At 42.5% G+C, this 25,877-nt stretch overlaps 1 protein-coding gene across 1 annotated transcript in view; it reads left to right on the forward strand.

Annotated features, from left to right (window-relative positions):
- LOC145999282 (angiotensin-converting enzyme-like) overlaps window positions 1–25,877 on the forward strand; it is a 280,447-nt gene that overhangs the window by 127,772 nt on the left and 126,798 nt on the right. The window contains exons 4-5 of the mRNA XM_083136220.1: window positions 3,054–3,197; window positions 18,600–18,791. Coding sequence (XP_082992346.1) covers window positions 3,054–3,197; window positions 18,600–18,791 — 336 coding nt within the window. The remainder of the gene's footprint in view (window positions 1–3,053; window positions 3,198–18,599; window positions 18,792–25,877) is intronic.

Here is a 25,877-nt window from a genome sequence, read left to right on the forward strand (position 1 = left end):
AATTCTGCCCCTCAAAATTAGGCCCAACGTTAATTCTGCCCCCTCAAAATTATGCCCAAGGTTAATTCTGCCCCCTCAATATTATGCCCAAGGTTAATTCTGCCCCTCAAAATTAGGCCCAAGGTTAATTCTGCCCCCTCAATATTATGCCCAAGGTTAATTCTGCCCCTCAAAATTATCCCAAGGTTAATTCTGCCCCTCAAAATTAGGCCCAAGGTTAATTCTGCCCCCTCAATATTATGCCCAAGGTTAATTCTGCCCCTCAAAATTAGGCCCAAGGTTAATTCTGCCCCTCAAAATTAGGCCCAAGGTTAATTCTGCCCCCTCAGAATTAGGCCCAAGGTTAATTCTGCCCCTCAAAATTAGGCCCAAGGTTAATTCTGCCCCCTCAATATTATGCCCAAGGTTAATTCTGCCCCTCAAAATTAGGCCCAACGTTAATTCTGCCCCCTCAAAATTAGGCCCAATTTTAATTCTGCCCCTCAAAATTAGGCCCAACGTTAATTCTGCCCCCTCAAAATTAGGCCCAAGGTTAATTCTGCCCCCTCAATATTATGCCCAAGGTTAATTCTGCCCCTCAAAATTATGCCCAAGGTTAATTCTGCCCCTCAAAATTAGGCCCAAGGTTAATTCTGCCCCCTCAATATTATGCCCAAGGTTAATTCTGCCCCTCAAAATTAGGCCCAAGGTTAATTCTGCCCCCTCAAAATTAGGCCCAAGGTTAATTCTGCCCCCTCAGAATTAGGCCCAAGGTTAATTCTGCCCCTCAAAATTAGGCCCAAGGTTAATTCTGCCCCCTCAATATTATGCCCAAGGTTAATTCTGCCCCTCAAAATTAGGCCCAACGTTAATTCTGCCCCCTCAAAATTAGGCCCAAGGTTAATTCTGCCCCTCAAAATTAGGCCCAAGGTTAATTCTGCCCCTCAAAATTAGGCCCAAGGTTAATTCTGCCCCCTCAAAATTAGGCCCAAGGTTAATTCTGCCCCCTCAGAATTAGGCCCAAGGTTAATTCTGCCCCTCAAAATTAGGCCCAAGGTTAATTCTGCCCCCTCAATATTATGCCCAAGGTTAATTCTGCCCCTCAAAATTAGGCCCAACGTTAATTCTGCCCCCTCAAAATTAGGCCCAATTTTAATTCTGCCCCTCAAAATTAGGCCCAACGTTAATTCTGCCCCCTCAAAATTAGGCCCAAGGTTAATTCTGCCCCCTCAATATTATGCCCAAGGTTAATTCTGCCCCCTCAAAATTAGGCCCAAGGTTAATTCTGCCCCCTGAAAATTAGGCCCAAGGTTAATTCTGCCCCCTCAAAATTATGCCCAAGGTTAATTCTGCCCCTCAAAATTAGGCCCAAGGTTAATTCTGCCCCCTCAAAATTAGGCCCAAGGTTAATTCTGCCCCCTCAATATTATGCCCAAGGTTAATTCTGCCCCTCAAAATTAGGCCCAAGGTTTATTCTGCCCCCTCAAAATTATGCCCAAGGTTAATTCTGCCCCCTCAATATTATGCCCAAGGTTAATTCTGCCCCCTCAAAATTAGGCCCAAGGTTAATTCTGCCCCCTCAGAATTAGGCCCAAATTACGCCCATGACCGAGATAATCTAAACCGTGTTGAATCTTATAAATCTATACAATGTGGAAAAAATTACGCCAAATCTAATATATTTGACATTCCCACTCTACGCCCAGTCTAACTGGAAACAAAATTGAATGCTATAGTGTGGGACGATTGTTTGGACTCAATCCTCCTCAGTGGCGTCACAGTTATATTATTCAATGAGTACAAGCCCCCAAAGATTGAAAAATTGGTAAGTGTTCAATTTTATTCATACGTCCCATTCTTTTCTCATCATTAGTAATTATTGGAATATAAGGTACCAAATACAAAGAATTTTATTTCCTAAACAGTATACAAGATATGGTTACATAGAACGATTATTATTTTTTATGTATACGGATAAAAGTAGTCAAGCTACTTTCGGAGGTATGTGCTTATGCCCTGGTACGTGAAAATTAACCCAGGGCGTCAGTTCCGTGAATTTTTTACGGATTCCCCCGCTTTTCTTTGATTCATCCTTGATTTCCATTATTTTTTTTAATTACAATAATTCACTGTGACATTGGCAAGAATGTCCCAGTGTGAAGAACCAAATTTGTTCGGTTTTCCTGAACAAAGTTGGTTTCACATCATTCTACAAGGTAAGAAGATTAAGATAAAGGTTAGATATAGTAGGAAGTAAATAAGTGTTAGTGTTTAACATTAATATTATTTATGATCACAGATACGAAATTACATAAGTGTAATTGGGTGGGTAATGTTTTCTTAGGATAAGTTTTATTGTGTGTCGTGTGCATTAGTGTTGATGGATGAGATGAGGAATGGACATTAACACGATTCTATGAATGTTAAGCAGGGTCTATGTTCTAGTATGTTATGTTTGAGATAGTGAGAGAATTATTGGCTTTGAGATGTACGTATTAATAGTAGGAAGAGGTATGAAAGAACGAGTGGTACCTGATGCAAGGAGACTTGCGGGAGACCAGCAAGAGTTGGTCGGACTGGGAAGAACATCGGTACGACGGTTGGTACCCGGGACATCATCAGGAAGGGAAGAAGTAGGGAGGGATTTCCTGGGAAGTATCGGGTACATTAGTACGTTCGGTAGTGGAAATATAGAGAATTGTCAAGAATCAGTGAGAGAAGTTTGCAGTGTGTTTGGTAACGAGAATAAAGAAGGGGGTGTAAGATTACAATTTAAGAAAGAAACGAAAAAGAAGAATCTTGGTTAAATTCGGTTGGTTCCTAGGTCGAGTCCTTGCAGTGTAATCCTTTGCCTTTCTCCGGGGAGACGTAACCTTTTTTCGTTTTGGCGTATCACTGTCTTCTGTATTAGTGTCTCCTTCTTGATGTTCCTGTGGGAGGTTCTGCTTCATTATCCTCTTGGTGATCTTAGTCCTAAGGAGGGATGTCCTCCTTATATGTCCAAATATATTTTGCACCATTTATGTAACAACTGTTCAACAACTGTAATATTCTAAATTGTTTTTTTCTTGCAGAACTCGAAAACAAGATGGCCACGTCACGAAACTACGAAGAATTGGCCTACTACTGGAAGGCCTGGCGAGCAGAGACTGGACGGAAGATTAGACCTGAATTTGCGGAGTACGTAGGGATGAACAACCTACTGGCACAAGCAAAAGGTGAGGGGATTTGCAAATGTTAAAGTCGGCATTCGGTGCTGATGGTATTCCAGAAAGAATATCCATCTACACTATCTGATCAGAAGTATCCGGACACCACTCGAAACTGTCATCAGACTTACTTTGTGCCACAAAATCTAAATACGGAAGGATACAAAGTAATTTTGAGCAGTTTCATCGCCTGCGATTACCATAGAAGAACAATTCGGTGATGACGATTGCCTGTATCAGCATGACAACGCATTGCCTGTGAGGGAAAGGTTTTCAAACAATAACTTTACAGAAATGGCCGGCCCAGAGCTCTGACTTGAATCCCATTGAACACCTTTGGGATGAATTAGAACGCTGGCTTCGCTCATGACCCCAACTGCTCTGGCTGCAGCTCGTTCCGACACCTGACTGAAAGTCTCCCCCACAGAGTTAGGGCTGACATCGGAGCAAAGGGTGGACCTACTCTGTATTAATGTCAATTACTGGAACTTGTGGCGTAAGGTACGTCTGACACAATTTCGAGTAAGTGTCCGGATACTTTTAATCAGACAGTGTATGTTAAGCACAATTCTGTTGGCTTCCCTGTACAAAATGCTGAATCACGTGGACGCTGTTACCAATGCAGTCACGATTGATTCACCGCAGCAACAATCAAAAATGCTCTTGCCCCATCAGCAGCGGAGAAGGCGCGTTTGGTCCAACCTGTTACCCTTCCCTCTCTAGCGAACACTCCACAATCCCTGTGCCAATCCGAAACGAGGAAAATGCCGTATTTGAGCAGAGAAGAGCGAATAGGACACAGAGTAGCAACGTATTTAAACGCACGACCATGAAATTAGGCGGGTGGCAGAAGTTCGCGCTGGTGCCACGTCGGAGCACAACCCCGTGTGTTCAAGAGAATGAAAAATCTTGTTGTAATACATGTGATACAAACGGACAGTGCCTTCCCGGTAGCGTCGTCGCCTTGTAATCAAGGGGTCACGGGTTCAATACCCGATGGAGACACATAGTGGTTCGGGTCCAACTTTAAACTTTAGGTCCAGTCTCCATTAGCCTTACTGTGCATAAAGTGGGCTTAAAACACCAACTCAATCAATCAAAATAAACTGACAGTATTTGCTCGAAAGGTCAGGGATGACACAAAATTTGCCTGGAGAAAGGTCTGTCTGAACTAGGCAAAGCAGCCTGATTGACGTTGACACACAATGCGCGGGAACCAGCGACTTTTGTCCCGCTCTCAATTGTGTGCAGCCGCCTATTTTTATGGCCGTGAGTAGGGATAAAAAGAGAGTTCTGCAACAGAAAGTGGTGCGTTTTTTGAAACCTTCACGGAAAATATCGTAAGGCAAACGCGAAAGTGGTGCGCTCGCAGTGTTGCCAGCCCACCCCAATAATATTTCACCATGTGATCTTTTACAGGCGAAGCTAACGTACAAATAGGAGTTGGCAACACTGACTAGTTGCTTCTCAGCGTCTTGGAAAACGTCTTAAGACAAATATCTTAATCTTTAAGAAAGTCGACTTCCGGTTTGTTAATTCCGGCTTCTGGAGGCTAATCTACAAATAGGAGTTGACGGCGTAATATTTTGTAGCCTTCTAAGATGATAAGTATGCAGTAAGATGAAGAAGAGTTGGTCACGCTAACTGGCAATGGTGTTGGTGGTGCAGTGTTAATATCCCCCCTCCTCTATTTTTTCTAGCATACTGATCTATTGCAAGAGTAGAGGCACTTAGCCGGTTGACAGCCCTTAAGTGGGGCTCAGTGTTGCCAACACACCCCAAGAAAATTTCACCACGTGATATTTTACAGGCGAAGCTAACCTACCAATAGGAGTTGGCAACACTGACTAGCTGCTTCTCAACGTCTTGGAAAACGTCTTAAGACAAATATCTTAATCTTTAAGAAAGTCGACTTCCGGTTTGTCAATTCCGGCCTGTCAAGAAAATTTTCTTGAGACCAATATCTTAAGACGTTTTTCCAAGACATTGATTTTCTTGGCTCCTAATTGAGCTAGGATGATGATTTTAGGTTTTTTGGATAGGATTCGACGAGAACTATTCGACTGGCAAATAAAATCGATTCTACCTCCCCCTCTAATTTTTTTCTAGCATACTGATCTATTGCGTGCTAACCAAACCTCTTGGGAGGCAGGGGGCTCTTGTAACGCCACGTATGTATGTATGTAATGTGATTTGTGAGGGGGGAGAGGGGGCCAAAATTTTAACCTTACAGCTAGAAAATGTTTTTATAAAATAACAATGCCTATGAACCTGTTTGGCTTCAGGAAGCAAGCTATGGAAGTGCCCGTCCAGCCCACGTCCTCGTCGAGCTTCAACGAACTCCTACCTTCCATGCTATCTAAACTTAACGGTCTGTTAATTATACACTTGAATAGCATCATGACCCAGTACGACGAAGATGTGGGCAAACTTTATATGTATTCAACAACAACTTGAATTATTACCAGTTCCCCATCTCCGGCAAACTGCAGTTCGACATGAATCCCGAGAACGAAGGGGAGGCCAAGGTTTCCTCTGGTAAGAACATCTATCGCATCAAGCACGATAGGATGGATGCGACTACAACGTACGATGTGTCTGCTGGCGATCGCCTGTACGTGGAGCTCTTGGATGACTACGACAAACTCATCTCTCTTTTCATAGAAATGAAAATCACCTACCCTATAATAAATAACCACAGTGGCAATAATGCCTAACGACATTTTCGGTCACACCAAGCGCGACGACCACGGCGAAGAGCTTCTCATGCTCGACGTCAGGGTCAAGAAGTTGCGAAGCGACCTGCAGGCTCTGCAGTCTACGCTCAACTCCAGCCTCCAGTCAGAGTTCGCTAGAGGCGAATGCTTTTGATATTGTGTTTTCTAATTAGTTAAAAAATACTTAATGTGATGACTCATATCTTCTGATTGCGCAACACTGTGGCAAGTTATTACGTAATGTGATGACTCATATCTTCTGATTGCGCAACAAATTATGACGTAATATGATGACTCATATCTAACGTGGTCTCTTTTGATTGGTGGAAAAATACGTCATACGTAACGTGGTCTCTTCTGATTGGGGGAAAATACGTCATAAATAAACCGAGGTTATATAAGGGGGGCCAGAGCAGTCAGTCACAGTCTGCGAGAGCAGCTTGAAGAGTACGGACGTCCTGTCGCAGTGTTCCTCGTAGATTTGCCCTTACATGGTGATATTTTCTGTTTGATTTTTAAAAATTGTATACACAGTGCAGTGTTGAGTTTTTGTGAGACTGATTGAAGAGTAGTTATTTTTTCTTGTAGTGTTTTTTTTGGGGTATCTATTTGTGCAACACTCAGTACCTAATTGTGCAATACTCTGTACCTAATTGTACTGCACTTTATACCTAATTATACAACATTTTGTACCTAATTGTACAACAGTACAGGAGACCCTGTGTTGCGACCATCGACCTCGGTCAAACGGAAGGCTGAAGCAGATTTTTTAAACATATTACCATCTGCCAAACGCGTCAAGTCCGTTTGCTTTTGATCATATATTAGAGGATTTTGATTTTACCTCAGATAGCTTATGCGATGTACGTAGCTTCCTAGAGAGTGTGCTACCCAAGATAATGTCTATCTTAAGTGATGTACTGGCTTTAAACTCTACTAAATTTTATGCATCGCTGGGATGCCAATACAAAAAACCATCTGTTGGGAAATACAGCTTTCACCATAATACCAAGGCAAAAATATTGCACTTGGCAGATGTTGCCAACCTCGAGAATATCTACGACAAATTATTGGAGGAGCTGGTTGCCAAATAGGAAGAACATCAGGCTGAAGGCTCGGGTGGTTCGTTGTGTGGTACTCCGCATAAACTTGAATTGAGTCTTAACAAGTTTGTTCCACTGTCTAGGTCTAGTTATGTTCCACTGCCGGCAATAATTGCAGTCAAGAAGGCTGTTCTAAACATCCAGATTAGCAATTCAAAATGTTTTCTTTGGTCGGTTCCGGCAGCGCTGCATCGTATCCACTGGAAAGATCAGCCGCGTCGTGTTACCCACTACATACCCTACGAATCAAAATTAGAAAATGCGATGGCTGGGATTACCTACCCAGTTCAGTTGTCGGACATAAACAAATTCGAGACCCGTGTACACAACTTACTAAACCTGCAACTAGCTATGAATGTTTACGGCCTTACTAAGAACACAAATATTGTACACCCTATTCGAGTGAGCAACATGGAAGGTGAAGCTGTACAAGAAATCAATTTGTTACTTATCAAGAACGAGACTTGCCAGCATTACACGCTTATTCGCTCTCTCTCCCGGTTAGTTTCAGGTCAGAAAAGCAAGCATCATGGTTGTATAGAAGTCTGTCGCAGGTGCTTGTCCACGTTCGATAATCAAAAACCACAAGATTACCAACATATTCAAGGTCTCGACATTGCTGCCCAGAAGCTTGCGCACCACATGAGCTATTGTAACGACAACAGGCCTGGGGTTGCAGTCTTACCCGAGCCTGGTACTGTGGAGCAATTTCGGGCGCATAGTGCTATGGGAGAGCACCCTGCTATTATTACTGCAGATTTAGAGGCCTTCCTTGAACCGCTGTCCACCTGTAAACCCAACCCAGAAGTTTCTTCTACCTCGCCTTGTCAAATTCACAAGGTCTCCAATTTTGCCTATGTTGTGGTGCGATGAAATCAAATAATTGCCCCTGAGCCATATGTATATCGCGGTCCCGATGCAGCCAAACATTTTCTGGAGAGGATGATTGTAGAAGTGAACGAGACACGAGAAGTATTGTTAGATCCTATAGCTATGCGAGACTTAACTCCCGAAGAAAAGCGTAAACACGAAGAGGCTACACACTGTCCAGTTTGTAACGAAAAATGTATTGATAGTAGGAAAAAAAAAAGAAGGTTCGACACCACGATCACTTCACCGGAAGCTATATCGATTCTTGGTGTAACGGGTGCAACCTGAAGGCTAAGGACCCGCGCTTCGTCCCCGTATTCTTCCATAACGGCTCCGGGTACGATTTTCACCACCTTATCAGGCATCTCGGATACGACGATGCGCGCATTAATATTGTTGCACAAAATGAGGAGCGCTACATTGCCATCTCTAAATGGGTGCAAGGCATAGAACTTCGGTTTCTCGATTCCCTGAGGTTTCTCCAGGCAGGCCTCGATGCTCTTGCTGGGATGCTCAATAACAATCAACTAATTATTACCTCAGCCAATTTCCCGAACTTGGATGCTAGTCTCTTCAGGTGTAAGGGGGTCTACCCGTACGAGTATGTTAGCGACCCTTCCAAGTTCGAGGAGGAGTCGTTGCCTCCCCAGGCTAAGTTTCACAGCCGGCTCCGAGGTTCGGGCATCGGCGATGAAGAATATCAGCATGCTCAGTCCATGTGGCTCAAGCTGGGTTGTCGAAATTTTGGAGAATACCACGATGCTTACTTAAAACTTGATGTAACACTCCTCGCAGACGTCTTTCAAGCGTTTCGCGCAAATGCAATGCAAATCTACAAGCTGGACCCTGCATACTTCTACGGTCACCAGTTCCACCCTGTGAGTTAGAGAATTTTCCGACAGCAATACACTTCTTGGTAATTGAGCCTGTAAGGTAGATAGGTTGTACTGGCCAGGGGTGATGCTGATTTTTTCGTTGCCAATTTTGATGGTATTGTTGTGTACCGTCACATTAGGTATCAGGTACATGCTGTAGAATGCACGAAGAGCAATAGATTTAGGATAGATGATATCGTCATGCAATGTGAGTTTCAGAAGCGAAGTCTCGCTTGTGAGATGGAATACTCCCATAGTGCTTCAGGTGCCACAATGCTTTCTGGAAATCCTCAATTGTTGGGTTATTTAATTGCGAGAGGAAGACAAGCATGGAAACGCAGAGATGGCCACAGTTCACATCGCTCAAACCCTGGATGCGTTCGTCATTGTAGTAGAGGTTGACAACACTGAGATACTTTACCAACCCAGCAAGTGGCATGCCTCCGAATGAATCGAAAACAAATGCTTTGTTGTTGGCTTTGAGGTAGCATATCCAATGTGTACCTGGATTTTCGTAACTGTCCAGGTTAACCACACCACACTCTTTTTTCTTCACAACAGAAGGTAGAGAATCACACATGAAAACGCCCCTGAAGTGCTTAACCCCCAACGATTCGATCAAAGATTCAATATCGAAGTTGGACAGGGGCTCTTCTTATTTAAAAACTTTTTCAAAGCTTCGAGGTTGTTTTTTCGCTTTTTGGTCACACCTTTCCCCTTCTTCTCCATAGCCAGGTTATGGCGTTTCTGCTCTTCCAGTTCGGCCTTGTTCTTTTTTGCATCGATGACGGTCTTGGCAATGGCGGCACTGCCTCTTGCCAAGCTGCCTACAGCACCCAATGCTGCCAAGATAGCCGGGATGCTGAATATGAAACCTCCAGTCTTCTGCTGCTTTCGCGAACCTTGTAACCTCCTCAACTGAGGAATGCTAAGCAGCAATTTCATTCCATGACCTTTTGCCAAGCAGGAATGTTTCTTCTCGCGCTGCTTTTTGGTGAGCATTCCATCAAGAGCTCCGAGAGACTTGAGGTTTGCGTAGGGTATTTGGTAAACGACACCTTTGGGCTTCATGGTGATAGTATGTTATTCATATATATTGTGAAAAAGGTAAGGCTTTGCCCCCTAATGCAATGAAGTGATGATAGGTTGGTTATACAAGTCGCCTTTTTCACAGGGTGTTATTTATTTACAATCCCCACCCTAATTTTTGTTTTATGTTCATAGCGATGGTCGTACCCAATGCGGCAACCCGTTCACCTAGCAAGGCATCTCTGCTGACGAGTCTCCCGAAAGCTGCATGCTCCAACTTTCTGTCGGCATCATGACGTGCGTCAAGATCTGTGTGAGTATTGTAGCCAATGTCGTGATCTTTGCATGCTGCGTCCAGTGGATTCACACCCTTGTCTCCTTTTTCCAGTCTCTGTTCGAGTTTGGTACCCGGACCGCAGTACTGGTAACCTGGCAGGTGCATTTCGAAGGGTAGCTTGTTGATCATATCGTTCACCAAACCTCGACCCTTGGCTACATTCCAGAATTTGGGAGGCAGGGTGTTGATGATTTTGATGAGGTAACCTATACCTTTGTTGTCGTTGACAATAAAGTTGCTAAGCTTGGTGCTAATCATGTCCTTGATGCCCACCTTCTCGTTGTGGAAGTTGCGATTGCCTGCATTTTCTTCGCCTGCGATAACCAGCAATCGATCTACAAGCTTCCTTACGTCGTCTACCCAAACAAACTCTTTAGGTAGGGTATTGTAGAGTTTGACACCGCTACCAGTCTTGAGCCGGGTCCATATTGGCTTGATGAGGTTCCTGTACTTTTCTCCACTGCTAGAATTCACGAGATTCTGTGTCGCGTCGTTGTTTTGGTACAGGGCGTCCGTCATGATTAAAATTTCTGTGTAACTTTGGTAATCCTCGTCTGTATAATCTTTAGGTTGCTTCTTGGTGATGAGTTCCCACAGTCCTACGGTGCCGGGGTATCTAGTCCAGCTGTTCTTCTCCCCCAAATTGATTTTCACGTCGTCGCCCTCGAACGTGACTTTCTATTTTCCAATCTTCCAAACCACATCCTCGTTATGTTCCATGGTCGGCTACAATCCGAATACCTCGTATTTTTCGAATTTCCCGGTGCTTAGGTAATCCCTCGCCAACGGACCCAGCTCGACTAGCTTGTCCGAAGAGGTACTGCCTAGGGCCTGACGTCTCGGAGCCGGAGTAAGTTCGAACGGAGTACTGTGAATGCTGGATATCGGTGTGGGTATGGTATAATTTCGAGCGGTGAGTGGCACAAGCTCGTTGATTAACTCTTTGTTTTGCTCGGTGACATCTTTGATTTCTTTACCAAGTCCACTGATGGCATCGATGATAGGTTGGTCCTGACGCTTTTCCTCTTCGTAAATTCCACGATTCGCGGCTTTCCAACCCTTAAACCGTTTCACCAGGTAGCTACGCAGCTTCAGTTTGTCACCTGCAAGTTTGCGTTTCATTTTTTTTGTATGTAGTTATTTATAATAGGTCTTGCAACGTTGCAACGTTTGGAAAATTATTAATTTTGTTTCTGTATTTTCCGTTATTGGGTTTCCTTGTCATGTCTATTGTGACAAATCCGAAATCATCTTGGTTCCAGCATGAAGAGCAAAATTTGGAAAACTGATTGTAGTTAATGTCCCCACCTACATAATCATCGTAAGCGTGTTTGAAATTGGTGTAATCTTGACGAAACAAACAAATAAAATTAGCATTGTCTCGGAGTAGCTGCTTGGAGATTTTGGAAAAAGTCTGAGCAAGTTAGAAGCAGTCCATGCCTCTGTGCCGACCCTGAGTAAAAAAATGCGAATTTCGTTCTGGTTCTCCAGGATCACATCGTCAAAAACCACCACCGAATTCTCGAGGTAGCAGTCTAGTGGTATCACTTCAGAAGCAAATAAAGCTATGCCTAGTCCCTCGTACAGTTTCGACAGCTGGCGATACTTTGGTTGCTCCAAACCTTTGGAGAAAACATACAGGCGCCTGTTCTTCCAGTTTAACCAGTTGGGTGCAAGAAGAAAAGTATCAATAAGCAACGTTATTTTTCCACATCCAGAAGGTCCAACAATAAGGCAGCGAATGTTGTCGAGTAGAAGCTCGCCATTTTTCCTATCCTGACGTTCCGATGGGAATTCTGGCAGTCGCCGTACCGCGTCCCGAGCACCCGTTACACAATCACCTCGTTTGCGTCTATCCAACCTTTTTCCTCGAGTCCCAGCCATTTCACCAACAGTTTGTCACCTTTTCTACGTAATACGTTTTCAATAAGATACGTGTCGGGGTATTTTATTTTAGAAAATTCCTCTTCGTAAAATCTTCCTTTCAGAATTCCGTCGCGATTATCTTTTATTATATACGTGTGACGGTTTCCGGGCAAGACTCGAACTACGGTGAAAAGTTCCGTACTCCAATTTTTTTGTGAAGCCCTTTTCGAACGCACGCTTAACTTTACTGATTCTCACCTGATCTCCAATTTTGTATTTCGGTTTCTTGCTTGTAAATTTGTACTTTGGACAATAAACCGTAGAAATTGAACGTCGCTCGTCAGATTTGTTGACGTCAGCTGGTTTCATGTTTATCGTGCGATGCAAACTGTGATTATAGCTGTTAACGAGTTCCGGAAGCATGTCGAGCCACTTGTAATTCCCCCGAAGCGTGAACTGTTTCCACATCCGTGTTTTGAGAGTTCGGTTGAAACGTACCACTATGCTGGCTTTGATGTCACTAAAGGTGGAGTAATGTTGAATATTTCGTTTTTGAATAAATTGCTGAAAGACAGAGTTGTAGAATTCATTTCCGTTGTCCGTCTGAAGAAATCGAGGTCGCCTGCCACTTTTATCGAAAATAGTTTTGAATGCTTCTACTTCGCAGGTTCCTGTTTTTGCCTTGAGGGGTAAAGCCCACGCAAATTTTGAAAATGTGTCTATGACGGCGAGAAGATACTTGTATCCCTTGTTGATTTTATGTAAATTTTTTAAATTGCCACTGCTTATTTCCACAAGGTCAGCTTGCCACAAGTCGGCTATGCCTTTGGTCACTATCGCCAGTCGTTTGTAGTTTCGCCGTGCAGGTTTGTGCAGCTCGTTCACAATAGCCTGCCTAGACATTGCGCGAAAATAAAAATATAGCTTGGATGGGATTTCCGGCTGCAGACAATGCCGGGTTTTCTATGTACAGCTTATCACCTATTTCTATGTCGATAATTTGAGTGGCATCTTCGGCATAGGCATTCTCGCGACTTTCGGGGTGGGTGAAATCAACCAACTCCACTCCTCTTATCTTAGGCTCGTCACTGATGTTCGTCACGGTCATGATTGGGTAGTGGGTTGCGTGAGGCAAAGACCAGTATGAAACCTTGACGAACTGAAGTGTGCCAGCGATGAAAAACTGGTGATAGGCTTTGGCAGGAGTCAGCATGTAGAGTTTGGCACCTGGATGGAAGAGCGAGGAAAATTCCCTGTTTGGAATGCTGTACAGTTCGATGACAACAGTGGACTTTAGATTGTCGATGCTGGCGTTCAGGGTGTTTACATTGGTTCGAACCTCGCTCTCCACATCCTCCAATCTACCGTTCACCGATTCCAGGTGTTCCTCGATAGCACGGACAACAGTGTCGTAATTGGGCTTGATCTTCACATCGACAATTAGCCTCTTGAATTTTTCGTTTAAGTCATGAAGTTGGGTACTGAAATTGGTTATGGCCGATTCCTGGCTCGCCTCGATGCTGCCAATTTGCTCTTTCACATTGGCGATAATCTGCTGTAGACTTTCCACGAGTGTCAACTTGGAGCTCTGGGTTGCGAGGTCGTGGACCTGGGTTCTAATTTCCGCAAACAAGCCATGTAGCTCGCTGATGTTCTGGTTGGTGGGTAAGGTTGCAACAGACTCCCGAAGCAATTCAATTTTGGTTTGGATGTTTTTGATGTCGTCGGATTTGAGTATTCGGTTGAGAGCCCTCTTCACGCTTTTCAGTTCCTGAGAGGTAGGCAGGGTGGCCACCGTGTTTTGGAGCGACTCTAAACCTTTTTTAATCGCGTCCAACTCTGGCGCAGCAGCTGCAGCGCGTATGCCTTCTTGTAATTGTGTTATGTCGTCCTAGGTGGGGGTGGATTGTTGCAAAGTTTCCAACTTAGCCTGTATGTCGTCGATCAAGTGATAAAAATGCGACAACTCTGATTCGGTGTTTAGATTTTCCAGCTTGGCGATCTGCTGTTGGACGCTGGCCAGAGTATCCCTGATGCCAGGCAGTTTGGATTCCAGTGCTTCGTGTACGTTTGCCAGATCATTTTTGATGACGGCGAGAGCATCCTCAATATGGGCTATGGTTTCTTGCAGCTTCCTGAAATCTTCGTAGGTCTCAAGTTGGAGTTTTATGTTGGCCACGCTACGGGCAATAGCATTTAGCTCGCTGGACGAAGGTAGATTGTCGATGAAGTCCTGTAGCGTTTGGAGTTTAGTTTTGACTTCGTTGATGGCTGCATGCAAAGCGTCCGTTTGAAGCTCAGCCTTGATGCTTTCCAACGTAGGAATTTCGAACGATTGAAACTGTTCGTGGAATTTGGCAATACTGGCATTCACGCGATCGTAGTCATCTTGTGTCTTTATACTCTGGATAATGTTTTGCAGTTCAGTGTGGTTGGTGCTCGTTTCGTCCTGCAAGTGTCGCTTCACCTGTTCCACATCTGAGGTCTGCGCTTGCTGCAGCTTCACAAGTTCGTTTTGGAGCTTGCCTACGCTCAGTGCCAAGTTGTCGAAGTTGTCTATTGACGCGAGGTCGGTGTACTTTTGCAGCAGCGATTTGAGCTCGGCGTCAATTTTGAGTCCGGGGTCCAGGCACTGAGACTGCAGGCTAGCTATCTCTGACTGGAGGCTGGAGTTGAGCGTAGACTGCAGAGCCTGCAGGTCGCTTCGCAACTTCTTGACCCTGACGTCGAGTATGAGAAGCTCGTCGCCGTGGTCGTCGCGTTTGGTGTGACCACAAATATCGTTAGGCATTGTTGACACTGTGGTTATTTATTATAGGGTAGGTGATTTTCATTTCTATGAAACGAGGGATGAGTTTGTCGTAGTCGTCCAAGAGCTCCACGTACAGGCGATCGCCAGCAGACACATCGTACGTTGTAGTCGCATCCATCCTATCGTGCTTGATGCGATAGATGTTCTTACCAGAGGAAACCTTGGCCTCCCCTTCGTTCTCGGGATTCATGTCGAACTGCAGTTTGCCGGAGATGGGGAACTGGTAATAATTCAAGTTGTTGTTGAATACATATAAAGTTTGCCCACATCTTCGTCGTACTGGGTCAGGATGCTATTCAAGTGTATAATTAACAGACCGTTAAGTTTAGATAGCATGGAAGGCAGGAGTTCGTTGAAGCTCGACGACGACGTGGGCTGGACGGGCACTTCCATAGCTTGCTTCCTGAAGCCAAACAGGTTCATAGGCATGGTTATTTTATAGAAACATTTTCTAGCTGTAAGGTTAAAATTTTGGCCCCCTCTCCCCCCTCACAAATCACATTACATACATACATACGTGGCGTTACAAGAGCCCCCTGCCTCCCAAGAGGTTTGGTTAGCACGCAATAGATCAGTATGCTAGAAAAAAATTAGAGGGGGAGGTAGAATCGATTTTATTTGCCAGTCGAATAGTTCTCGTCGAATCCTATCCAAAAAACCTAAAATCATCATCCTAGCTCAATTAGGAGCCAAGAAAATCAATGTCTTGGAAAAACGTCTTAAGATATTGGTCTCAAGAAAATTTTCTTGACAGGCCGGAATTGACAAACCGGAAGTCGACTTTCTTAAAGATTAAGATATTTGTCTTAAGACGTTTTCCAAGACGTTGAGAAGCAGCTAGTCAGTGTTGCCAACTCCTATTGGTAGGTTAGCTTCGCCTGTAAAATATCACGTGGTGAAATTTTCTTGGGGTGTGTTGGCAACACTGAGCCCCACTTAAGGGCTGTCAACCGGCTAAGTGCCTCTACTCTTGCAATAGATCAGTATGCTAGAAAAAATAGAGGAGGGGGGATATTAACACTGCACCACCAACACCATTGCCAGTTAGCGTGACCAACTCTTCTTCATCTTACTGCATACTTATCATCTTAGAAGGCTACAAAATATTACGCCGTCAACTCCTATTTGTAGATTAGCCTCCAGAAGCCGGAATTAACAAACCGGAAGTCGACTTTCTTAAAGATTAAGATATTTGTCTTAAGACGTTTTCCAAGACGCTGAGAAGCAACTAGTCAGTGTTGCCAACTCCTATTTGTACGTTAGCTTCGCCTGTAAAAGATCACATGGTGAAATATTATTGGGGTGGGCTGGCAACACTGCGAGCGCACCACTTTCGCGTTTGCCTTACGATATTTTCCGTGAAGGTTTCAAAAAACGCACCACCTTCTGTTGCAGAACTCTCTTTTTGTCCCTACTGCCGTGCGTTTTGTTTGTTTAATCCTCACGTTTTAAATGTATTGATAAAGATGCTCTTTCTCAAATTTTTCTGTTGTGTATAGTGTGCCGCGCGTGCATTTGTTCATTCCCGTGTAGCTTATTCGTCTATTTGCCCCCTCCTTAATCTGGAGTTGACTAGTAGCGGCTCGTGCTTAAAATAACAGGTGAAGAAGTACATTTATAGTGAATGAAAAACAAATTGTAAGTGTCAGTGAGCCCCCACAATTTAAAACGTCTTTTTTGTCTTCATCCGTCCATCTGGAAAATGGTGTCTGCAACAAACATGGACGTCCGCAGGATTTTTTCCAGGGAGGGGCAAGGAAGGTATTTTTATCCAGGGGGGCAAACAAGTCACATTTTCCCCCAAAAGAGTGTTGTTTCCTAAAAGAAACATTGCTTAAATTTGAATTTATGGTGTTCATGCAATAATTAACACATATTATTTTGGCTAAAATGAAATTTTATGTGTGAAATTCCCTTCCAGCGACACCACGCTTCGCCACTGCGTGTGCCTGCAACAGAGCATAACAATACGACACGAAGGGAAGAAAGAGATCGTGCGAAGCAAAGCAGTGCGTGCTGCTGCAACCGGCTTGTAACGACAGCCGCGTCTTTCCCTCTCGCGCGTTCATTGGTCGAGCGCTCTGGAGTCAATACTTGCGCAGAGACTTGTTTCCGTTCGCTCGTTCCAGAGCTTCCCGGAATAGAGTGTAGATGCCAGTACCTTACGTCACACGACTGCATGTTCCGTTCCCACAGACAGTTAGTTGTATTAACGGTCGGCTGGATCTAAGGCTGATGCGTTTACGAAATTTCATCTCCTTCCAAAAAACCTCTATGATATTTCAAACTCCTTTTAGAGCATTCACGTGAATTTACGTGTGGCTTGCTTTCAATGTTCTCTAGATATTCTTAGTGGTTACGTGAGCCTATTAAGGCTGAATCACACGGAACTGGATATCCAGTTAGTTAGCGCTGAACTGGCTACCTGCCCGGATGTGATGGCTGCCTGGTTGGCTGCTTGAATGGTTTGGATTAATAGGACATGTTCTAATTGCTACTGGCTTTCCTCGACTGTGGAACAGCCAATCAGAACAAAGTTTAAACATGTGAAGATAATCTGTGAGTTTTCAAAGGAGAGTTTTTTGTCTGTGGTTCCCGAGTGTTGGCTGTTTTTGTTAGTCTGTCGATAAAAACGGCAAGAGATGGCGTGCAGTGCATTCGTGTTCAGTTCGTTAATATTTAGGTATTTATGCAAAGCGATGAGATGCGTACGTGACAAATATGTATAGCCGAAAATGAAATACCTTATTATTACAAGTGTATTAAATTAAATGTTTGATTTTTTAAAAAAAAATTGTGAATGAATCCTGCGAATCTCATGTATGAATTAATTAAAAAGCTTGTTCAATATGCATTGATTACCATATTTCTTTCCAGCCGATCTCTAGTCCATGCTTTTCTTTGTTAATCTATATAAAAATGGATGTGTGTGTGTGTTTGTGTGTGTGTGTGTCTGTTCCTGCATAACTCTCGAACGCCTGGAGCGATTTTAACCAAAGTTGGTACACGTATCACTTGCAATCTCGAAAGAAATACTGTAGGGTAAGACACCCCTGTCACCCCTAGGGGTGGGGATGGGAAGGGGTGACATGTACAACGACCGATATTAGTGTGGAATCCATAGTTTTCGGGGTCGATGAGATGAATAGTGACACTCCCAATGCCGTTCAACTCGAAGTTCATTCTACACTATAGTTAGAATTCATTATTTCCCTGTCTTATACGAAGATTGGGATCAATAAATACCCGGGCAACGCCGGAAAATCAGCTAGTTTTTAATGAAAGCACAAAGCAGTAATTCTCCTACAACATTCTTCAAATTGCTCGTCCATCTTTACAGATTGTCTGCTCTGCGCAATGTCTTATGGGAGCAAAAGTCTATCGACAAGTAGGCGGTGACAAGAATCGTGTGAGCCGAAAACTAGCCAATGGGTAGCCAGTCCAGCGCTAAATAGGGCATTCCTACTGGAAATCCAGTTCCGCGTGATTTAGGCTTTAATCTGTTGGGAATATCTAGACAACAGCGAAAGGAAATCACAAGAAGGTTCACGTAGAAGGTACAGAAGGCATTAAAAGCACATGTAGTTTTTCCGATTTTGGAATATCATAGCTGTTTTTTGAAAGGAGAGGAGATTTGTAAAACAGCTTTGCTGGAGTCATCCGAAGGTCCAACCAAACCTTGACCAGTTACGATAGCCTAATTCGTAGTAACCTATTTGACAGGGATTCTTCAGATAGTAACATTTTAACCATGTGCCCCTATACAGTTTTTGAATTTATGATATATTTTCTTTCCGCGTAGGATTCCGCAACATGGCCGACATGTGGATGAACCCGTACGCCGACGGCTCAGCATTCCAAGAAACTGTGAAGAGACTGTGGTTGGAAGTGGAACCTCTATACAAGCAGCTTTTCGCCCACGTGCGCAGGGAACTGCGCAAGGTGTATTCTGACAGGATTGACGACGGCGGATATATCCCAGCGCACTTGCTAGGTTAGTATACTCTAATGTTGGACGATATATCGCGATTTTGAAAATATATCGTGCAGGCGATATCAACTAAACGATATATCGTCATGACATTTTGGCGATATATCGTCACGTTATTTGGCGATGTCATAATATCACGATGCGGAAGAGATATCGCATCGTACCTTCTGTGACGATATTTTCTTGACGATATATCGCGATATCAAATTTCCGATATCATCCATCCCTAGAATAATATCATAGGAGCCGCATTGTAATCAAGGGATCGAGGGTTCGATATTTGGTGGAGGGATATAGTGGTTCGGACCCCACTTTAAACTGTAAGTCCAGTCCCGATTAGCCTTACTGTGCATAAAGTGGACTTACAACACCAACTCAATTAATCAATGAACTATCATAGGAGTTTTCCCAAGGAAGGTCACTTGACCTCTCGTGATGGAACGAGGAAAAGTTGTCTTCCCTTCTCTCTCTCTCTCTCTCTCTCTCTGCCTCGCCCCTATATATTTTGTTCGGTTCTGTCTCTCTTCTTTATCCTCTTCTCTTCTTATGTGGTCTCCCCGATGGCGTAATGATAACGTCTACGCCTTATAATCAAGGAGTCCCGGGTTCGATAACCGGTGGAGGCACATGGCACAGTGGTTCGGATCCCACTTGAAACTGTAGGACCAGTCCCGATTAGCCTTTTTGTGCATACAGTGGACTTCAAAAGACAACAATTCAATGCATTATCTTCTTTGTATCTCCTTTCACTGTCTTTCTTCTATGTCTCTTTCTCAATCTTTCTCGTCTCTCTCTTCTTTCAGTTTTTCAATCCTTGATGTCTTTCTCGCTCTTATTTATGCCTCCTATCTTCCTTACGTTTCCTTCTTCTTTGTCTTTTTCTCTGTCCTTTATGTCTCCTCTCTTTTATGTTTTTCTGTATTCGTTATGCCTCTTTCTTTCCTTTACGACTCTGTCTCCTTATATTCCCTTCTGTCTTCTTTGAGCCCATGTCTCTCTTCTCTTTCTTTCATTCTATTTTCTTTGAATCTCCTTTTCTGTTCTTTATGCCTCTTCTTCATGCCTATATGTCTCACTCTCTGTGTTTTCTATAGCTCTTTCACTCTTCCTCACGTCTCCTCTTCTCCAACTTTTCGCTTCTTTTTTATCCTTCATTCCCTATCGCACTTGTGATCCCTATCTGTCTCTGTCTGTGTTTATTTCTCTTCCTGTATCTCGTATTAATTATTACTAGACCTCGGATTTTTAGGTTCTAAAAAATGTGTTTTTACGTTCCTAAACTAGGCTCGAAAAATCCTAAAGTAGATTTAAAAAAACTTAAAATAGTTCGAAATTCCTGATAAATACTGATTAGGTATAGTCACCGGCAATGAAAATGGAACACCTATATCCTGAACTACGCACTATCTTGCAAGACGTTATGTGTGTTGCCTAACCCTAAGGCGATGGCTGAACTTACCATTCGAAATTTGCTATTAAAATCCACTCTTCGCCGTATAGTTAGGCAACAATCTTTATCCATGTTATCCACAGTGAAACTCCGCAATTTTGTCTGTGAGGATCATCTTCTATGATGAAAATATTCTTTCAACGAAAACATAGTCAGTGGTGCAAACTTCAATACTGGAATGTTAGTTTGTAAGGCGTGAATGCTACAAAGCACCGAAGTGACTCGAAAGTGAGCAAGAACGCACATATCTTACTACTCTGGATTGTACAGGTAACAGTGGCACCAGACATTTTGCTTTGTTTAGAGCTTTGAAAAATCACCATCGACTTGGAGGAAGGGAAATCGAGAAAGAGTACGTTTCAAACACGTTCGTCATTGAATTTTTTCGTGAGCAAAAAAGAAAATGCCTCTGTGTCAAATAAAAATCCTGTAATACCTTTAAAATATACACAAACCTTAAAAAAAGGCTTGGATTTAGGCGCATAAATCTAAAACAGGTTCTAACAAGCAAAATATCATAGGTTATTTTAGGCACTATAAAACTTCATCAGTTGTTGCGTTTTTTAACGAAACGCCGACATAACTTATTATTTCTTACATACCTGTAAAGCAAATAATAAGTTAAGAACCTAAAATCCGAGGAATAATGATTAATCTCATTTTCTCATTCTCTATTTTTGTCTTCTTTCCTTCTCCTTTCTTAAAGCATTCCTTTCTTTTTTCGAAGACGTTTAAATATGACGTCAATACGCCTTACTTACTGGCACAACTTTTCGATTATGAATCCTCCCTTAGAAAATTTTGTGCGCGAGCACGTTTATAAGATTGTCGTTTCCAAAGTCAGCAAAAGTCAGGAATATTCCTAACATTGAATGAAGCGTCATCTGTTGTCTTCTCTTACCTTAATTTCCTCCCTTTTTGAAGGTAAAATTGAAAGCTGACGCCAAGAATTACCAGAGTAAAGTATTACATTACTACTGTTGTACACTTTAATTAGAAAGAAATGCTTTCTCTATCATTTAATACTGTATTTCAAATCTCTTATTACAGACTTTCCCAAACCAAATAAATTGGTGAACCTTTTCATATGATGCGAAAATATAACTGATTTTTTCACGACACATATATTCGATATATATATTCGATCAAAATTATAATTAAACAGCACTTTCCGTTGCAATTTCAAATACTATTTTACATTATGATACTCATTTAAGGGCATATAAAGTTATACTGTATTAATTATTATTTCATTTTTCCCTATAGAACACTAATACCAGTTGTATTTACCTTCACATTTATATTAGTTTATTACATTTGAATATAATTTTGTTATATTTGATATGTTCCTCTCTAAATCGCATAGTACATTATATTTACGAATACATTTGTGTTCATTGTATCTTTTCTAATCCACATTAGTACCAAATAAATTAGATCTTGTAATGTTATCAAATTTGTATGCAGAATTACAATATACGTATTGTCATCTCTCATACTTACCAGACTTGGCACTTGCCTCATGAGTTCGTTTCGTCCACACCTGAGTTGTGTACAGCCACGTACACTTCTAGGTTGTAACAATACCATTTGCTCTAAGTGGAATCGTTACAAGCCAGAAGTGTCCCTGACTGTACAATGAGAATTAAAATCTGTGTAACCCCGCCCCCAAAAAACTGAAGCAGAGAGTCCCGTCCTCCGTTTCAACCGCCTTGGTATGCAGTATACAAACACAGCCAAGAGTTTATTTTCTGTAACACAAGTATCCTACCAACTTATGGGATTGTAGTTTTAATGTTGAATATATTGAGAATGATAGAATCAATAAATGAAGGAGTGGACAAGGGTTACCACTAGTTCAGATTCGTAAGGAATTTAAACTATATGACCTATCAAGCTTATATAATAATTATTGCAACAGCTTTTGGTGTAAAAATATCTAAATTATAATGTAATGCTGTTTGTGTTAGGTATAATTAGTTCAGACTCTCACTACAGAGTCATCTATACTCTATCTTGCAAACTTACTTTCGTTGCTTACATGCGTCTTACAACGCCATCTGTTGGCATTATTGAATACTAAAAGCACGGAAGGGTGAACAAAAGTAAGTCTACGCAAGTAATGACTCGAGAAGGTTCGACCAAACACGTGCGAGGGAACGGGATTGCTTGGAGGGGGAAAAGCTACTGCAACTACTAGCCTTTGTAGCTCTGCTTCGCTCCGCACACTCGCTTTCACTCATTCTCTTCCTTCATGCGAGACCTTGCGCCATAGATTCCCGATATAGAGTAGATAACGTTAGTGAATAGAATTACACATACAGGAATCTTAGAAAGCTAAAAATAAATAGTATAGAAAATATTTCTAGCTGGATTTACGTATGTGGAGGGCCGGGGTGAACATCATTGTCCCCCCTCCCCCAGTAATATTTCACTTATATTTTTTTTAGACAAGTTATGTCAGTTTTATTTTTGTGTATTTAGCACACTTCAACATTTTTTTTAAAAAATGTGAGCCTTTTCAAACAATTCTTCTCCAGACGAGACCCCATTAAAGATGGAGACACGAGACTGTAGCCCCCGTACACCAGTGCCTGAAAATATATATGAATGGCTTATTGCAGAAAGGGACCTGAGTCACATTTTTGAGGTATCGGAGTTAATGGTATTTTTGATTATCCTAGTTACAGACACATCTTTTGGTGCAGAAAGGAAGTCAGTCACACGAGGCTGTAGCCAATAAAATGCACAGTGAAAAGTGTACTTTAATGCAGAAAGGTACCTGAGTCACTGACTCGGGTCCCTTTCTGCAATAAACCTAGCCGTATTTATACGTTGTACGAACTGTGTACGCTAATCTGTAATGCAGCTCGAGGCGGTAAAAATACTGTCAAGCTTATTGACACCAGTAACATTATTGGTTTCGCAACGTGGTGACCTCATGTCTATAAAAAAATGTGGCATGTGAAAACTACCATGTGTTCCTACAAGAATAGGCAGTATTTTCACATTTGCAAGTATCATTCCTTTGATTGATTGATTGATTGATATGTTGTTTTAAGTCCACTTTATGCACAGTAAGGCTAATCGGGACTGGACATACAGTTTAAAGTGGGATCCGAACCACTTGTGCCTCCACCGGGTATCGAACCCGGGACCCCTTGATAACAAGGCGACGACGCTACCACTGCGCCATCCGGGAGGCCTATCATTCCTTTCAATACTGTGTTGAACATAAGGGTACAGTCAAGGTTTCCGAATTCATCAAAAGTTTGACGACTCACACCTTCTATCTGTCCAAAGGTGCAAGAATTGTAATTCCTACGCCACGTACGTTCCCAGTTGCACGTATGCCGATCAAGCTTACTAAATTGAAGGACATACGAACTGCCTTGTCGTATGTACCAGATGATGTCAAAGGATTTTATGAAGATATTCTTCAGTGGCCCACTACACACGGCAATGAAACAGACTCATATGTAGAATAACACGTGCATGTATGAGCTCGTACATTATTGTACTTCGAACACCGACAATAAAGTCCAGAAAGTGCAGCACACTGTCATTTATTGATGAATCTATAATTTCCTGTGGCATATATAACATAACCTAACCTAACCTAGCGTATGTGGCAACGACAAACGGGCGTTTGTAGGACATTTCTTGTCTTATTTCACATAGTTTCCACTTTTATTGCAGAAAGGTACCTGAGTCACAACTTTTTCATCTCCACTGTCTCTAGCAGCATACTGCAGGGGGGCGCATTGAGGGTTGCAAAATTAACTATTCATTATGGTGAATATTTGAGCCAACAACGGCACATTTCTTTCTTACACTCTCAATATTATACGATTTTTCTTGTTTTTCTCAGAATTGTGCAAAAGTGACTCAGGTCCCTTTCTGCAATAAGCCATTCATATGCACTGTAATACTTATAAACGATTCGGACCAGTGGCGTGGGGTCCTCGAAACTGTAAGAAATCCTAATAACCTCATGACTGACCAGTCCCTGGCCATCAATATAGATTACCGTACTCAGTTTTAAAAACAAACAAAAAAAAACGAATTTTACAAAAGCCTACGATAGAAGTGCAATAGTACATATCATTATTCACTTTTCCCATCAAGCCATTATTTGCATTAATATTAATTAAAATAAAAAATATGTAATTCAATTCAAATAATATATAATGATAATGTCCGTGTAGAATTTCTTACCCTATAACCGTTGTTCACCACGAAAAGTTGTAAATCACATAATTATTTTCAGTTGGTAATGATAATGACGTTGCCGCGGATGAAGACATCGTCGAAATGTTGAATACAACATTAAAAGCACAAACAGGCTCGTAGCCAGAATTGATCTCCAGGGGGGGGGGGGGGGGGCTCACGGGTTATCAGGTGGGGCTTTGTAAATAAAGTCCACTTTTCAAAAGTTTAACAATGTTAAATGAAGGCAAATTAGGTGTGTGTGTGGGGGGGAGGGGTCATTAAGTTACATAAAGTTTAGAAATATCACACAAATACTACATTTTTCTATATCATTTAAAATATCACTTGAAGTGTTAATTGGCTGCTACTGAAATCATCCCTTACTACACACTCCATACTACGTTTGATGATACAGATATTTATATTACACAGAAAAAGATGGACAATATTCAATCATAGGGTCTACTGTACATTTCACTCCCCGACCGAAACAATAAAACTCTCCTTTGTTCCCAAAACTTGGGAGCTGTTAACCTTTGACGCAGATGTGGAGGGAATTTGCATAATGACATCAAAGTCACAGATTTCTGTATAGATGGGGGGTTGCAACAGGGGCAACGAAGGTACTGATAAAGAAGCTCCCATGTGAAGAAACTTTCTGAAGCCTAGAGAAGATAATCTCCTAAATACTTGCCGCTACTTAAGACTTCTTCTTATAAATAAGATGTGTAATAGCTGCTGTTCATGCTCCCTGAATTTATCCTTCATCAAAGTTGTGAGCAAGTTGTGTCTACATTTTCACTTTTCACTGCAATCAAATTACACAAAATAGTTTTACCTACCATCAAGGGGGCTGACCTCAGTGCCAGGGGGGCTGACGGTAGTTCCAGGAGGGCTCAGCCCCCTACCTGGATACGGGCCTGAAATCAGAGCGTATTAATTTTCACAGTCTCTTACAAGATACGTTACAGTCGTATATTGCGGCGTGGCACTGTTTAGCATAGATCAATGACCGATATGGTATCCGGCCGGAGCGGCAAATGCGTTGCTTACATGCGTCTTACAGCGCCATCTCTTGGCATTGTTAAATACTAAGAGCACGGCCATGAAATTAGACGGGTGGCAGAAGTTCGCGGAGCACAACCCCGTGATTTTGGAGGTTAAAGAGAATGAAAGATCTCCTTGTAGAGTTGGTCCTTGTAATCCACGTGATACAAACTGACAATATTTGCTCGAAAGGTGAGGGATGACACAAAATTTCCCCGGAGAGAGGTCGGTCTGGCGCTCGAACTAGGCAACGCAGCCCGGTTGACGTTTCCACACAGCGGCTATTGTCCCGCTCTCGCTTCGCTTTTCCCATATGTGGCAACAGCGCAATTCTGCCCAGCCGCCTATTTTCACGCCCCTGTCTTTAGGTCCACAATAAG

The sequence above is a fragment of the Lepisma saccharinum genome, chromosome 15 (genome assembly GCF_977018435.1).
Source record: "Lepisma saccharinum chromosome 15, izLepSacc3.1, whole genome shotgun sequence".
NCBI classification, from domain to species: Eukaryota; Metazoa; Arthropoda; class Insecta; order Zygentoma; family Lepismatidae; genus Lepisma; species Lepisma saccharinum.